The 16,605-nt window shown below is 41.9% G+C and overlaps 2 protein-coding genes across 2 annotated transcripts; both read left to right on the top strand.

The window, feature by feature from the left end:
• The first annotated feature begins 6 nt into the window (after positions 1–6).
• On the top strand, positions 7–5,033 carry LOC118077951 (olfactory receptor 6F1-like). Its single transcript, XM_088655042.1, has one exon. It carries the CDS (start codon positions 3,612–3,614, stop codon positions 4,548–4,550), a length of 939 nt encoding a protein of 312 aa, XP_088511168.1. The 5' UTR covers positions 7–3,611; the 3' UTR covers positions 4,551–5,033.
• A 1,819-nt stretch (positions 5,034–6,852) lies between these two features.
• On the top strand, positions 6,853–16,605 carry LOC118077952 (vomeronasal type-2 receptor 26-like). Its single transcript, XM_088654605.1, has 5 exons — positions 6,853–6,995; positions 7,844–8,132; positions 11,513–11,725; positions 13,981–14,107; positions 15,701–16,605. Exons 1-5 carry the CDS (start codon positions 6,853–6,855, stop codon positions 16,603–16,605), a joined length of 1,677 nt encoding a protein of 558 aa, XP_088510731.1.

Raw genomic sequence — 16,605 nt, forward strand, 5'->3', positions numbered from 1 at the left:
CAGTGGTACCTTGGTTTATGAACGCAATTGGTTCCGGAAGTCTGTTCATAAACTGAAGCGTTCATAAACTGAAGAGAACTTTCCCATTGAAAGTAATGGAAAGTGGATTAATCTGTTTCAGACGGTTTGCGGAGTACTTAAACTGAAGCGTTCATAAACTGAAGCGAACTTTCCCATTGAAAGTAATGGAAAGTGGATTAATCCATTCCAGATGGGTTCGCGGAGTACTCAACCTGAAGTGTACTTAACCCAAAGCATGGGTGTCATTGGTTCTGGAAGTCTGTTCATAAACTGAAGTGTTCATAAACTGAAGCAAACTTTCCCATTGAAATAATGGAAAGTGAATTAATCCGTTCCAGATGGGTCCGTGGCATTCATAAACCGAAAATTCGTAAACCGAGGTGTTCATAAACCGAGGTTTCACTGTATCTCCATTTATTCGTCTAAATATGTAATTCCTGCAATCTGCTCACATTTGTGGTGTGTTGCTTTTAAACAGTTTTCTAGTGAAGCAAGTGTTAGTAAAGTATTAATTAGGGCTGGTAAAATAGTGGACTTTGGGATGTCAGGTTGAATGTTCGAACCACACTGGAACACAATGAAGACTCCATCATCACATCCTACAGTCGGGTTTCTGGTCATCTGCAGCTTCAATTTTGCTTTTCTAGCTGGGACATCACTTGACATGTTCATTCACACTGAACTCCTCATCTTAGGCATGTTGGCTTTTTTTAGTGTTTGGATTTATTTGATACCTACCCATCTGAGCACGATAATAATATACTAATGCTATTTAAATGAGTTTGTGGGAGAGGGTAATTAGTAGTTGCAGAATAGGGTGTATTCCGTTCTGGTCAGACCTCACCTGGAGTACTGTGTCCAGTTCTGGGCACCACAGTTCAAGAAGGATACTGACAAGCTGGAACGTGTCCAGAGGAGGGCAACCAAAATGGTCAAAGGCCTGGAAACAATGCCTTATGTGGAACGGCTTAGGGAGCTGGGTATGTTTAGCCTGGAGAAGAGAAGGTTAAGGGGGTGATATGATAGTCATATTCAAATATATAAAAGGATGTCATATGGAAGAGGGTGAAAGGTTGTTTTCTGCTGCTCCAGAAAAGCGGACACAGGGCAATGGATTCAAGCTACAAGAAAGATGATTCCACCTAAATATTAGGAAGACCTTCCTGACAGTAAGAGCTGTTCTACAGTGGAATTTGCTGCCAAGGAGTGTGGTGGAGTCTCCTTCGTTGGAGGTCTTTAAGTGGAGGCTTGACAGCCATCTGTCAAGAATGCTTTGATGGTGTTTCCTGCTTGGCAGGGGGTTGGACTAGATGGTCCTTGTCGTCTCTTCCAACTCGATGATTCTATGATTCTAAATCCACTACCATGTTCTGTCCATCCTCACTGTACAAAGTTGTACCTTTACTGCACCTATAACAGTTGGCTAGATGCTGCTGTTTTCTGTTGTTCACATTTCTTTTCTAACCAAATTCATGATCACCCAAAAAAGTGAATATACTGAGATAGTAGAAGTATTGGTCATATTTGCTTCTGACACTGGCCAGTTTCTTACACCATTCTCACAAAAAATTACATTATTCTTCTATGAAGTGAACTGAATTCCAAGTAAGCAATGTTTAAGAGAGAGAGAGAGAATCTTTATTCTAAAAGGTTAGGAGGGCTTGTGCATACAAATAAATGTAGATCAGCCACAAGAGGCCTGAAACTCTGAAGGGGGAAACTCTGCTGGGTGATTGAGCTTGAAGATCATAATTATTGGGGAAAATAAATTAAGTAATTGACATTCAACTGTGTGAGAGGTTTCTTCTTCTTAATATCTTCTCAAGTATATTTGGCACTGCTTGTAATATTCCGAATGTTGGAAGAAAATGTTGAGGATCATTAGAATGAACTTGAAATGAACTGTGAACTGAACTAGTGCGTAAATGTAGGTAAATATCTCCAGACAGTAGTTTTGGCATCCATGTCCATCCTTCATCCAAGTAGGAAAGAACTATTATCCCAGTCCAAAGGCATATTCCAAGCTTCCAAATGTACTAGAGAAGGTTGTGGACTAAGGCGCTCTCTCTCTCTCTCCTGATTTTGAAATTATGCAAAGGTTCCTTGTGGATTTATCTCTAATATGCCTCTTCTTACCTTCTTCCCAGCATCCTTTGTGTTAGGCACTTGGAAGGAGAAAGGCATTTAAATTGGATGTAAAAGATGTTGACATTCCATTTTTTTAATTGATTGGCCGAAGCCAAAGCATTAGAAGGATTACTAACATGACTCTGCAGTGACAGTGTGCCTGAAAAGTTGTGCTGATAGCTTTCTAATTAAATGAAGGAAGCAAACTGATCTGGGAAGTTAGGAATATAAGAGTTCCAAAATGGTGTACCAAGAAATTCAACACAATTCATGCTAATTGACTGTTCAAGGACTATTAAAGAAATGACCGCTCTGTTGGGTACAATTTACCCATTGGTGGCATATTAGTTATAATTGGCCACATCTCTCCTTCATATCCTGCCGTTTTTTTCTTGACCTCTTTTAGAATTCCTGTATTGAGAGATCTAGATAAAGATAGCAACAAATAAAACATCAAGAGAACAGAACACAAAAATAACTAAATGCTCTTTGGTATTTTTTCCCCCATCCCAGAAAAGCAAGGTGAAATCTCAAGGTGGCTATGGTTTTAATGAGGTAAATATTCATTATATTCACCTATGTAGATTTCCGATCCCATGGTGTTGTCATGGCCCTCTGTTATACTTTCTGTAGTGAAGGATCTGTGGGAGCCTAGCAATATAAATCCATAGGGATAATACAAAAAGTTTTAAGTGACTTCAGGGATTCCCCCCCCCCCTGAAATGTGTTAGAACACATTTTCAGAATTGAGAAAAAATCTCAAAGGAATCTTGTTGTTGTTTTTTCTAATATCAATTTTAATTATTCAGCTACCTGCATTTCAGTTAGAAGCATCTGTTTAAGAGGACACACTTATCCAAGTTTTCCACTGTGTAAGTAGAACGAATAAGAGAATATGAAAAAGTTAAGTGGTAAGAGTGGAAGAAGAGTATATATAGATGGAAATCTTTGTGTATTCAAAGTGGTACTTTTGGCATATTGATCCAAACAAATGAAATGGCAAATAGTAAGTAGCTCTACTTTTTTAAAAAAACATTTTATTTACATGGCTTAAATTGGTTTTTTATTGTTGATTTATTGCTCTTTTAATATGAATACTGGAAGTCACCATGTGATCTTGGAAAGATGAAATGTGGTTTAGAAGAGGAAATGTAAATAAGGAACAAACAAACAAACAAACAAACAAATCACCAAGTGTGTTGGGCAAGAATCCCATTAGCACCACAACTGAGAAGAGCCTTTTCACAGCAGCAACCCACTTTACTTGATAATATCATCCAAATGGGGGCCTCTGCATCTAACCAAAGTGTAGGGAGATAAATATATTGCAATTGGTATATAGGTGATCCTTCAGAAGGTCTCAAGTCATGTAGCTCTTTTCTGTCTACATACTCCTTATCATCACATCCTTGGTGAATTATCAACGTGTTAATTGGGTGATTTTTCCCCCAGCAGTTAAACTTATGGAAGAGAAGAATAAAGTAAGAAATGGAACAAAAGTGATGGAATTCATTCTTCTTGGCTTCCCGGGATCTCAGTATTTACAGATGTCCATCTTCATGCTCTTTCTTATCATGTACATCTTGTCACTTCTGGGAAATACGTCCATCATTGTTCTCGTAATAGCAAATCGTCGTCTCCATACTCCCATGTACTTCTTCCTATGCAATCTCTCCTTCCTAGAAATATGGTACACAACAGCTTCTATCCCTAAGAGTCTTTCCATCTTTCTGGGGAGGGGCAGAAGCATCTCTTTCACTGGCTGCATCATTCAGCTGTACTTTGTGTTTGCCTTAGGGTGCACAGAATACTTCCTCCTGTCTGTCATGGCTTATGACCGATATTTGGCCATATGTTACCCTCTGCGTTACAGCAGTATCATGGATAGCCAGCTTTCTTTGCAGCTGGCAGCTGGCTCTTGGCTTTGTGCATTCCTCATTATTCTTATACCAGCCACCTTAATCACAAGATTGACTTTCTGTGGTTCCAATGAGATCAATCACTTCTACTGCAACATTGATTCATGGATAGCTATTTCATGCACCAACACCTTCGAGGTTGAGATGGCAGAGTTTGTTATATCCATTGTTGTCATATTGGGTCCCTGTGTGATCACCTTTCTTTCCTATATATTCATTATCAAAACCATCCTGCACATTCCTTCTGCACAAAGACAGCAAAAGGCTTTCTCCACCTGTTCCTCCCATCTTGCTGTAGTGCTCATTTGGTATGGAGCCACCATCTTTCTCTTTATCAAACCATCTAATCAGATCTCTTCGGATATGAACAAAATAGTCAGCATCTTGAGCACAATTGTGACTCCATTGCTGAATCCTTTCATTTATACACTAAGAAATAAAGAGGTGAAGGACACAATTAGAAGTTCATTGCACTGGGGTTGAACCCCACCCCACATGAGTTATGCAATTCAAAAAGGGTATAAAATAGTTTGTCGCAAACATGTGTATAGACCAGTGGTGGGGATCTTTCAAGGGCCATGTTAGAACGATGGTACACCTTCCAATCCGGCCCATGGTCTCCAAACCTCTGTCCCACCCCACATGAAATTTTGGCTGTAAAGGGTGAGTGATTTTCTTGAGTGTTGCAGCTGGGAAGTAAAGGGTTAATGAGGATGCACTGATATTAGGGGAGAGAGTCCAATTCATGTAAATGAGACTTTATTATAAGTTTACTTGCTGCCAAATTGGGGGGGGGTTACCCCTCATCTCAACAAATACAACCATATGCAGCAAATATGCTTTAAAATTGTCTGATTCATTATGCTGCCGTGGAGGGCAGTTTAGGGTAAGGAAGGCTATCAAACTTTTGCTTTTCAACCGTGCCACTTTCCTGAAAATGATCCTATGGCTATTAGGCTTGAAGAAAATAGTTAAATTAATTGTGCTGATTAGGGGAGGGAATAGGGTATGGAAGAATATGAAGGGATGAGAGAGAGAGAAGGGTCAAGTCTGTGTTAAGTATAGTGGTTTAAATGACATGGAAACGAGTATGCCAAAATATGTATTGGTGAAAATGTTTAAAATTGGGTTTTTCTATAGGGCTATATTAAAGCCAAGGAGAGCACTCTGAGCTCTTGCTGAGTTAATGATTGTTATCTGGAAACTAACATGTGAGTGTTGTAACCTTAGATAATGTGATGAAGATATTAGGTTACAAATCTTCATTTTGAACGGAGTTGCTTTTGTGTCTTTCATCTCTGACTGAGAGAGGGAGCAAACATACCTAGGCTAAAATGGATGTTGTGGGAAGAGACAGACCTTTGTTCCTAGGTCTGTAGGAATTATTTCATATTTCAAAAGCTGCTGAGCCTGTGCTGGAAGCACAACACATTGTAAGGATGTTTGGATGTATAATTTACTGTACTCTGTTTTGTTTCTGAAGAGTTCTGCTAATAAAATTTGAGTAAGATTTTCATGGGTCTGGACAATGTTTCATTTCCAAAAGGAAATCGGTGCATGAAATAAATAAAAAATTCATGCATCCAGTCACTTCAATCTGTACAATATTAATATTTGCAACAGTCTGTTTCTGCCAGCCAAGCAACTCCATGTCTAGAAGCTGTTGTGGCCAGCTTAGGATGGGGCAAGTTCAGGCTGCCTGGTGTGCAGGGCCACATACTTTATAGGTATTGTCTGTGCCTCTCAGCATAGCATCAAAGGAAACCAATTATCACATATCAAAACAAGCAGATAAATATATGCACGTCTGGGAGAAGATAGCTCCATCAGTAGAGCATGAGATTCTTAATGTCAGGGTTGTGGGTTCGAGCCCCATGTTGGGCAAAAGATTCTTGCATTGCAGGGGGGTTGGGATAGATTACCCTTATGGTCCCTTCCATCTCTACAATTCTGGGATTCTCACAGCAGATACCAATTAATCCCAGAATTATATTGAATATAAAATTGGTGTTTACAGGCATTCCAGGACATTTTCACCATTTGGTTCTACACAGCTGGAAAGGGTGCAGTAACAACTCTCCTGACTATACACAAAAGGACGTTAGGTCTAGAAGAAGGCAGACAAAAGTTATAGTAAGCTTTTATGAACTCATCTCCCTCCTTATGTGTTTTATCCTTGCCGTTCACCCACTATGGTTTCCCCCATTGGTTTCTTCCCTAAATAAGGGATAGACAATATTTTCTCCTGCAGAAGTTGTGGGACTGCAACTCCCACCAACTGCAGCCAGCATGGCTAGTAACTAGGGATGTTGGTAGGTAGGAAATTGCAGGGGAACAACAACATCTGGAAGGTCACATGCTTCCTATCCCTGGTCTGAATATTGTAAAGGAAACCAATTGTGCTCAGGCAACCTCACTGTGAAGCAGGTGATATTTTCTCTATTTCCAACAAACAGAGAATCTCTGACATCAGGGAGGTATTTATCTACTCAGTAATTATGAAAAGCACTATTATTCATTTCCTTAGTCTGCAGCAACAAGAATAACTATATATAAGGAGCCTAAATGTTGAGCTCACATGAGAACTGGTTCCAATGTGGCACATAGGGTGGGATGGTCTATGCAAAAAGGATAGGGATAAATTTACTATCTACTGCTACTGCTGTGAGTGCGGTGAAACTTTATGTTCTGCAAGTGTGGCATGGGTAGGCATGTCTATAAATGCAGACACTTGCTGTCGCTACTATTGTTACAGCTGCAGCTCCCTCCTTTTGCCTGTACAGAAATGACAGGAAAATGCAGAAATACCCAAGAGCATTTGTATAAGCCTGGAGAAGGAATCATTGGTGGCATTCTTTCTCTAATACAACCTTTGGAGTATTCACCTAATTTTACAGCTGTTCCCGATAGCAATCATGATGGTGCTGTGTAAGATTTGTACAGTTGTTACTAGTAATCATTTTTGCCACATGGTATTAGATTTCTCAACAATTTAAACTGCTGAACTTCAAGAAGTGCTTTTTCATATTGTATTACTGGAGTTAATGGGAAAGCTGTAGCATTAAAATTTGTTCTTGTAATAGATTTATCAAAGGTCCAGGAGATACCAAAGATATTTGAAGTGCTACGCACTCAAACACCTTAAACCAGGCACCCCCAAACTGCAGCCCTCCAGATGTTTGTGCTACAACTCCCATGATCCCTAGCTAACAGGACCAGAGGTTGGGGAAGATGGGAATCGTAGTCCAAAACATCTGGAGGGCCGAAGTTTGGGGGTGCCTGCCTTAAACTATAGATCAAAAGCCTGTCCCACATTTTCCTAAAGAAATGAAATGTTCACTGTATTCCTACTATATGATAAACATAATAAGCATGGGACTGGGGTGGGAGAGAGAAAGCAGTGCAGGGTTCATGAAGAAAGTATTCTGCCCAGCTCCAATCCCCTCATCCCAATATGAGAGTTCCATATCTACTGTTACAAATTTTAACTCCAGCTGATCCCAAGGACAGAGTGCTGAAATTTGGCTGCATCTGCCCCAGAACAAAATATTCTCCCCCTTCCCCTCAATTGAACATCTCTACTCACACATGCTGATTCAAAATACCCCCACCCCCCACTCACACTTATTTTTTGATCTTAACACTCGTTTATCAAGCTAGAGTGTTTTGTTTGGCTTTGCTTTTTGGAGGGTATCTTTTATATACTTGTGCTACTAATTGTAATTTATGTTCTCTCTAATTGATGTTTCTAAGTCTCACTGTGGACCTCTTTGCAGCGTAAAGTTAAAATATTATCAACATGTCTTTGCCTTGATTTTTGCCATTCATGAGATCAATGGCAACCCACGGCTCCTGCCCAATATCACACTGGGGTTCGATCTCTATGACAACCTGTTTAACTTCAGAAGAACATACAAGGTCATCCTGGATCTACTCTTCAAGCAGAGAAAGAATATGCCCAACTACAAGTGTGATAGGAAAGATGTATTGTCTGTTATTGGGGGATTCAGTTCAGAATATTCTATGCAGATGGCCATCATCTTAAGTAACTACAAATTTCCACAGGTATGTGCATATCAATATATGTACGAATGAATTCAGCAGTGTTTAGTTTGCTTTTCATTGTTAGTATGTTAGTGTTGTTAATATTGTTTTGTGGATTATAAGTGCTGTAAAGCTTTGTGAATGTTATAATATGACTTTTCTTGTGGTTGTTTTATCTGTTTAATTTAGTATTAAAGTTGTTATGTTAATAATGTTTTATAAAAGGTGCTTATTTCATTTATAATTTGTTAATTGTTTTACAGTCATACCTCAGTTTAAGTAGAGATAAACAAATAAAGTAAAAATCAACTATTTACATATGTACAAAATACAAATTTTGTAGAATATTCAATACTTAGATTTATCCAATAGAGAAATGCTACCTATTTATTTATTTAAAATGCAGCCTTTATTTGGGACCTATATATGGCACTCATCCTGTGGAATGCGCTCCCATCAGATGTCAGGGAGATTAAGAACCACACAACTTTTAGAAGAAATCTTAAGGCAGCTGTGTATTGGGAATTTTAAAATGTTTGATGTTTTGTGTGTGTGTGTGTGTGTGTGTGTGTGTGTGTGTGTGTGTGTGTGTGAAGTGAAGTGTGTGAAGTGTGTGTGTGAAGTCACCCAGAGTGGCTGGCGCAACCCAGCCAGATATTTTTTTTTTTGGGGGGGAGTATAAAGAAAATTATTATTACGTTTATATATTGGTTAGAGTAGATCCATTTACCCAATGGACTTTCATTATTTCATTGATTTCAATGGATCTACTCTGAGTATGGCTAAAACTGGATATGACCCATTCATTTTACAGACAAAGAATTTTTTTAAAAAATAAGCTAATATATTTATGGGACCCTACAACAAATACCTTCGGCTATTTGTCAAGAAGCATAAGAAATACTACCGGTAAATATACCGGTAAGAGATAAGCTCCAGATTGTTAGCTTTTGGTACAGTTTCCTATAATGGCAGGGTGGGTTTATTATTATCATTCTTTAGAGTTTTAAAATAATATACCTCTGTTTCTTAGCTCACTTTTGGTTCATTTGAAGCTACAGTAAGAGGCAAAAGTGATTTCCCTTTTTTGTACCGGATGGCAGCAAGAGAAACCACATATCATATGGGGATCATTCAGCTTCTGCATTTCAGATGGACATGGATTGGCCTGATTGTATCTGAGGATGATGCTGGGGAAAACTTCGTGCAGAAACTGACTCCTTTGTTTGCCCAGAACAAAATATGTCTTGCGTTCTTGCAAAAGGGTACAGCAAATGACCTTGCTCTTAAACATAAAATTAAAAGAATCGTAATGATGGCACACACACTTATTTTAACACATGCCAATGTAATTATTCTCGCAATGGACTCTCTCTTATTTCATATATTAGTGTTGTCCTTAGAAGGCATTGAATTAAAGAAGAGAGTCCTAATAGGAAAGGTTTGGATAATGCCACCTCAGTGGTATTTCAGTACCACTTCCAATAAAGAACTGATTGGCAGGAACATTTTATTTGGTGCCTTTTCTTTCTCAGTCCACACAAATGTGGTGTCAGGATTCCAAGAGTTTCTTCTGAACATAAAGTTTGATAAAACACTAAGGGCATTCCTCTGTTTAGTCTGGCAATTTCCAATAAATCAGTGTGAAAGCTGTAGAGTGGAGAATCTGGAGGATCATCCTTCAGATGTTTTTGAGATGGATATGTCTGGTGAGAGCCACGGTATCTACAATGCTGTCTACGCTGTGGCACATGCTTTGCATGCTGCATATTTTTCCAAACAAATAATAATGTTGGATAAAGGCAAAGGGGAACATGTGAATTTTCACCCATGGAAGGTAAATAAATCACTTTAGGGACGGAATTGGCTATACTTCATGGGATATTGGGCATATTTTGAATTTTGAGAATGAGTCTTGGCCACCAGTCACAAAATGATTTCCATGGCTATTATAGGACATACTTTTGGGTTCAATGGCATCCACAGGTGCAATTTTGGCTCTTCTACTAGTACTCCAGAGAATGTCCTTGTGTAGTTGTCTGAAGCTGCTGGGTGTGTGTGTCTATTTTTTTGTTTAGCAAATTGTTGTGGGAAAAGTCTCTTAAGATGTTAAGTAAAGTATTGGGGGGGATAGAATATATTTTTCTCCCTCCTCAACCTGATGAAAGAGCTTTGGAGAATATGGAATTTGCTGACTATTTTGTGACATTTTAGTTGCCCTTCTATCAATTTTGGATTTGCTTTTGCGTGGACAGGCGGAGTCCCCCAAATCCCAGGCGACCCCTGAGTGGAATAATGACTCAAGACAACTTGCTATGGGATTAAAATTGGCCACAACTTTATTAAGATTCAGATGTAGGCAGACCTTGGCTCAGCCATTGGGCATTTATCCTTCCCTGTCTCCAGCTAGGGATCTGGGAGACTTCAGGGTTATCCAGAATGTGTCAGAATTGGGCTGGCTCTGGAGAACATATGTTCAAGCAGAGAGCCCACCCCACCCCCCGTTTGCTGCCATTGGAGGGGAGAGCAATGACAACCTTTTGGTGTATGGACAATGCCTCCCCTCAAGACCCCTTTAACGGGGACCCTAATATTGCCATCACAAAGGGGGCGTGGGACACAGCTCCATGCCCCCTCCCCATTTAGGAAGATAGACTAAAGGATTCTGCCCAAGGCCTGAAATGACATTGTGACGTATTGCTACGGGAAAGGTGAAACCTGCCAATGCAGGATAATTCCTTTCCGGCCCTTCAACAGCAACCCTGACGTAGCAGTGCCCGCATACTTGTGGAAAAGTGGTTAACCTGCAAAAGAAGACTCAAATGAAGACTTAAATCCCCTGGCAACACCTCCCCAGGCTGGATTGGCTGATTAGTTGAGGTAGGCGGAGTCCCCAGGTATCCAGCTTGTGGAGGATGCAGCCAATCTGAACTACCAGGTAGCCACTCTGGGATCCAGGGGGCTGCGCGCAAACACGCAAAGGTCGCCCACCATTTAATGTGGGGAGTGGTCATTGTAGGCCAAGGTGACTACCTTTCTTTTATAAATAAAATAAAAACCAAATAACTAACACCAATGAATTCAAACTGAGAGGTTGTAAATTGATAGGGAACTAATGAAAATATTATTTCCATGTTCATGTTAACAGTAGTTTGTCTGTAGATATCTGAATGGATGAGAGTAATAAAAATCACTCCAGTTGATAATAATTGTAGTTTCTCCCAATCAAGTTACACAACTAATTCACATTGTTATTCCCCTTTTTGTGGAGATAAAGTGATAGAAATCTTCTGAATTTGTACTTTGGGTCCAGTTTTAAAATGCTTGTACATTGCAGAATTGAACAGGCAGAAACAATGGGTTCCATTTTATAAAATTTATTGCATTGTCTCCAAAACTAGCTCCACCCTTATCTGGAAAACATCCACTTTAACAATGGAGCTGCCCAAGAAGTCTTGTTTGAGAACAAAGAATTGAGCATTGGATATGATATCATCAACTGGGTCACTTTCCCCAATCAGTCCTACCAAAAAGTCATGGTTGGAAGGGTTTCATCAAGTCAAATGTTCAGCATTATCAATGATGCCATTGTGTGGAATAGAAGATTAAAGGAGGTAGGAACATGTTCCGTATCTTAATATAATGGTGCTAGTCTCTGGGTTATCTGCATTGCTGCTGTGAAATCTTCAGTCCATAATTTGTCTTGAATGATCATAGACTGGTGCACTATATCTAGATAAATTGTGTTGCGATACCGCGAACTCTCCCTGGAATAAAGAAAGACACAGGACACATTGCATAAGGTTAATGGGCGTAGAAGGCCACAACTTTATTGATTACGGATGTAGAGACGTATTGGCTTAGGCATTGGATCTAACTGTCTATATCCGACTCCAGCCCGCTCTGTTGGCAGTCTGTGAAGGGTTAACCACCATTGGGTGAGCCCTGCGATGCAGATCAACTAGGAACTCACCCCGGGGCCACCACTAGGGGCGTGCCTTAGGCCCTCACCTACCACGGCTTTGGATATGGCCATGCTCCAGACTCCTTAAGGGAGTACCCTTCAGCATTTTGGGGGAGGTGATGGCAGCAACCTCCCCCCCCACCTGTAACCTTTCAGAGATAATCCAATGCCTACTGCCAAAACCAAAGTTGTGACAAGTTGCTACGAGGTAGACGAAAACCATCAGGCCAGAGCCAATTTGCCAAGTGGAAAAATTCCTACCAGGCCCCTCAACGGCGACCAGCTGAGGTTCATAGCAATGTTGGAAGGAGAGACCTGCCCAGTGGGAGGGTGGGCGGGAAAACACAGCAGCTGGGGGTCCTGCGAGAGAAAACAGGCCGATTCCTTGCCACACGCTCGCTTAAATCAGTGAGACACGGCCCCTGGTGCGTCCTGATCGGATGCGCCAAGGGAGCGCCGCGGCCGGGAGCCAGCCAATGGGCTGGGGGGGGGAGGGCAACCATTCCCCCACCACGTGTAGGCTTCGTGGTGCCCACAATCTCCCCTCCTCCTACAGCGGAAGGGACCTTCCAATAAGGTGTTTCTCTGCAACAGACCATGTTGAATTCTAGGCAAGCCATGTGGCAGGGAATTCTTTGGGTCCCTGGCTAGTGGTGCTGGCAGTATTTGAGTCTCTGTTGACCCTGGGAGACAATCAGCACCCATGGCTGACTCCTAGGGGCAGAGATGGGGCATAGGCCTGATGGAAAACTGCACTTCCTTAGTTCGTACCATGACTGTAAAAAAAGAAGAAGCTTAAGTCCTGCTGTCATTCACACACACACACACACACACACACACACACACACACACACACACACCTTTATCACAGCAAGGCTTTAATTCATAAGCCTGACTCACATATGTCACAACTCAGCCAGGGAGGAAATTGGGCAGAGTCTCCCAAACTGGTATTGTTTGAGGCATAGAGCTGGAAAACAAATGTCACACACTTAGGTTCCTGTGGGACCCATCTGATTCTGCTCTATTAGTCATATACCCTTTTGACTGAAGGGACACAGGTGGCACTGTGGTCTAAACCACGGAGTCTCTTGGGCTTGCCGATCGGAAGGTCGGCGGTTTGAATCTGTGCAATGGTGGTGACCTCAGCTTCTGCCAATCTAGTAGTTACAAAACATACCAGTGCAAGTAGATTAATAGGTACCACTGCAGTGGGAAGGTAAATGGCATTTCTGTGCACTCTGGCACTCATCATGGTGCCCTGTTGCACCAGAAGTGGTATAGTCATGCTGGCCACATGGCCCAGAAAGCTGTCTGTGGACAAACACCGGCTCCTTCAGCCTGAAAAGTGAGATGAGCGCCACACCCCATAGTCGCCTTTGATTGGACTTAACTGTCCAGAGGTCCTTTACCTTTTACATTTTTACCCTTTTGATAAATACACTTCCTTCCTTTCCCAATGAACTACAAGGTAAATCAGTACAGGAATGCATTTATTAATGTATATGCACACATAATAAGTGCTGCAGTTTGTTTGGCCACTGTAAACTACACTATGATGAGAGGTGGTGGATGGGTGACCCAGGCAAGCTGCACAGGGCCAGTGGAAATAGGCTAGAGAAGCCTCCCAAGAGCAGCCCTGCTTATCTGCCTCATCCACCTGCTCCGGGATCCTGAAGCAGCAGCACAGGGAAGAGAAAGTGGTGGCCAGCCAACCAATCACAGCTACCTCCTGCATGGGCCAAACTAACTCTTCAACACTACCACTGAAAAGGACCTGTCTGATTTCATGCAAGGATATGATATAAAGGGCAGCCTCTGAAGCTGATGGTAAGTGGTGGGTCTACAACTCTCATGTGATTGGTCAGGGTTCTGAGGTGAGAAATTATATGTTTTTATGAACAGATGCCACCACGGTCCACATGTGTCAAAAGCTGCCATACTGGACACAGCAAAATTGTTCAAGAAGGAAAACCAGCCTGTTGCTACGACTGCACTCCGTGCTCAGAAAGCATGATTTCTAACAAGAAGGGTATGTAGCAATATAAAGATATGCACAGGGAAATTTCTGCATAGTGGTGTACTTGGTATGGAACACAGCACAGCAACAAATGGGTTAAAAATTGCTCCTTGTACAGTATATTCCTAATCCTAATCGGGAGGACCCCCAAGAAATTCATGATTTTAAAGGATTCACATATAGCGGTACCTCTAGTTGCGGACATGATCCATTCCGGGGTGCCGTTCGCACCCCGGAAAGTCCGTAACTAGAGCGGCGCTTCTGTGCAAGCGTGGAGTGCAATAGAGTGCTTCTGCACATGCGTGAAGTGCACAGAATGCTTCTGCGATTGCATGCGTGGTGAAACCCAGAAGTATACACTTCCAGGTTTGCTGTGTTTGCAACCTGAAAATCCACAACATGAAGCGAACACATCTAGAGGTATGACTGTACTGCAAGTCTGTGCTTATATACACTTTCTGTGAGGTGTTAGAGCCATTGCTTTCAAAATAGGTATTGTTCCATCCTGAGACTTCTCTCAATCTGGATCAGGGCCGTCTTAAGTATATTTGGCGCCCTGGCGCCACGATGCGACGGATCCCTCCGGCACCCCCGCCCCGCCCGGTTTCCCAGGGCGGCGGGCGGCCAGAGCACAGCACACAGCACGGCTGCCAGGGGCGCAGCTCCGTGGCGGGCGGGCAGGCGGGCACAGCTCCGCGGCGGGCGGGTGGGCGCCCTGGCGCCCTGTGCCACCCAGCCTGGCCGTAGGGCCGGCCCTGATCTGGATATTATGAACAAAACTCCACAAAGCTCTAGAACATGCATTTTATTGAAGTTCACAAGGCACATGTAGAAATATTTACTCATACTCCAGTGTAGGTTGTTCTTTTGTTTGAATGAATGTAGTTAGGAAGCTCTTCATTAAGTTCTTTATGGTGTTTTCTATGTAGTTCTTTTTGGAGTTCTGTAAAAACGAGTGAATTTGCATCTCTTCCTGGGCTTGCAAGAACTAAACTGAACTAGGATGCAAAGGACAGAGGGATGTTTTTCCTGATCTGGGCAGAGCCAATAGAAATTAAAATACTCCTGTGCCTGCATTTCCCAGCCTACTTTGGGGGAATGCAGTACCTTTTCTTAAAGGGACAACATTATTCCTTTTACTAATACTAATACACTGATTTGCTATCACTAAATACAGTGGTACCTCGGTTTAAGTACACAATTGGTTCCGGAAGTCTGTACTTAACCTGAAGCGTCCTTAACCTGAAGTGTCCTTAACCTGAAGCGAACTTTCCCTTTGAAAGTAATGGAAAGTGGATTAATCCATTCCAGACGGTCCGCGGAGTACTTAACCTGAAGCGTACTTAACCTGAAGCGAACTTTCCCATTGAAAGTAATGGAAAGTGGATTAATCTGTTCCAGGCGGTCCACAGAGTACTTAAACTGAAAGTACTCAAACTGAAGCATACGTAAACCGAGTTATGACTGTAATTGAACCTGGGATGGGGGGGGGGGGGGCAGAACAGATATTTCTGTGAATAAATGGACTAAAGGGAAATAAATGTATTGAGACAATTTTGCCCAACACTAATTGTGTGCATATACTGTATACATACTATATTGCAGATGCAGCTTATTGTATCAAGTGCCCAGAAGATCACTATCCAAATGAGAACCATGACCACTGTATCCCTAAGGTTACATCTTTCCTATCCTATCAAGAGCCCTTGGGCATTGTTTTGGTTAGTGTTGCTCTTTCCTTTGCTGTGATCACTTGTTTTGTGATACAAACCTTCCTAAAGAATTGGAACACCCCCATTGTCAAAGCCAATAACCAGAACCTCAGCTGTGTTCTTCTCATTTCCATCCTGTTGTGCTATCTTTCTTGTTTGCTCTTCATTGGGAAACCTGGGAAGGTATCCTGCCTTCTCCGACAAATGACTTTTGGCATCATTTTCTCTGTGGCAGTTTCTTGTGTGTTGGCAAAAACAACCCTTGTGGTCCTGGCCTTCATGGCCACAAACCCAGGCAACAGGATGAGGACATGGCTGGGCCAAAAAGTGGCTATTTCTATTGTTCTTTCCTGCTCCCTCAAACAAGTGTGTATTTGTATTGCATGGTTGTTGACCTCACCACTATTCCCAGATGTTGACATGTACTCACAGACTGGAAAGATCATACTGGAATGCAATGAAGGTTCCATCACCATGTTCTACTCTATGTTGGGCTACATTGGCTTTCTGGCCCTCATCAGCTTCATTGTAGCTTTCTTAGCCAGAAGCTTGCCTGATACCTTCAATGAAGCCAAGTTTATCACCTTCAGCATGTTGGTGTTTTGCAGTGTTTGGATCGCCTTTATTCCAGGTTATCTGAGCACCAAGGGGAAACACATTGTGGCTGTAGAGCTTTTTGCCATCTTGGCCTCCAATACCGGACTGTTGGCTTGCATCTTCTTCCCCAAGTGTTACATCATTGTTTTCAGGGCTGATCTCAACACAAAGAACCTGCTAACTGGGAAAAGGATGGGCTGA

Source organism: Zootoca vivipara, chromosome 12 (assembly GCF_965207765.1).
Source record: "Zootoca vivipara chromosome 12, rZooViv2.hap1.1, whole genome shotgun sequence".
Classification (NCBI taxonomy): Eukaryota; Metazoa; Chordata; class Lepidosauria; order Squamata; family Lacertidae; genus Zootoca; species Zootoca vivipara.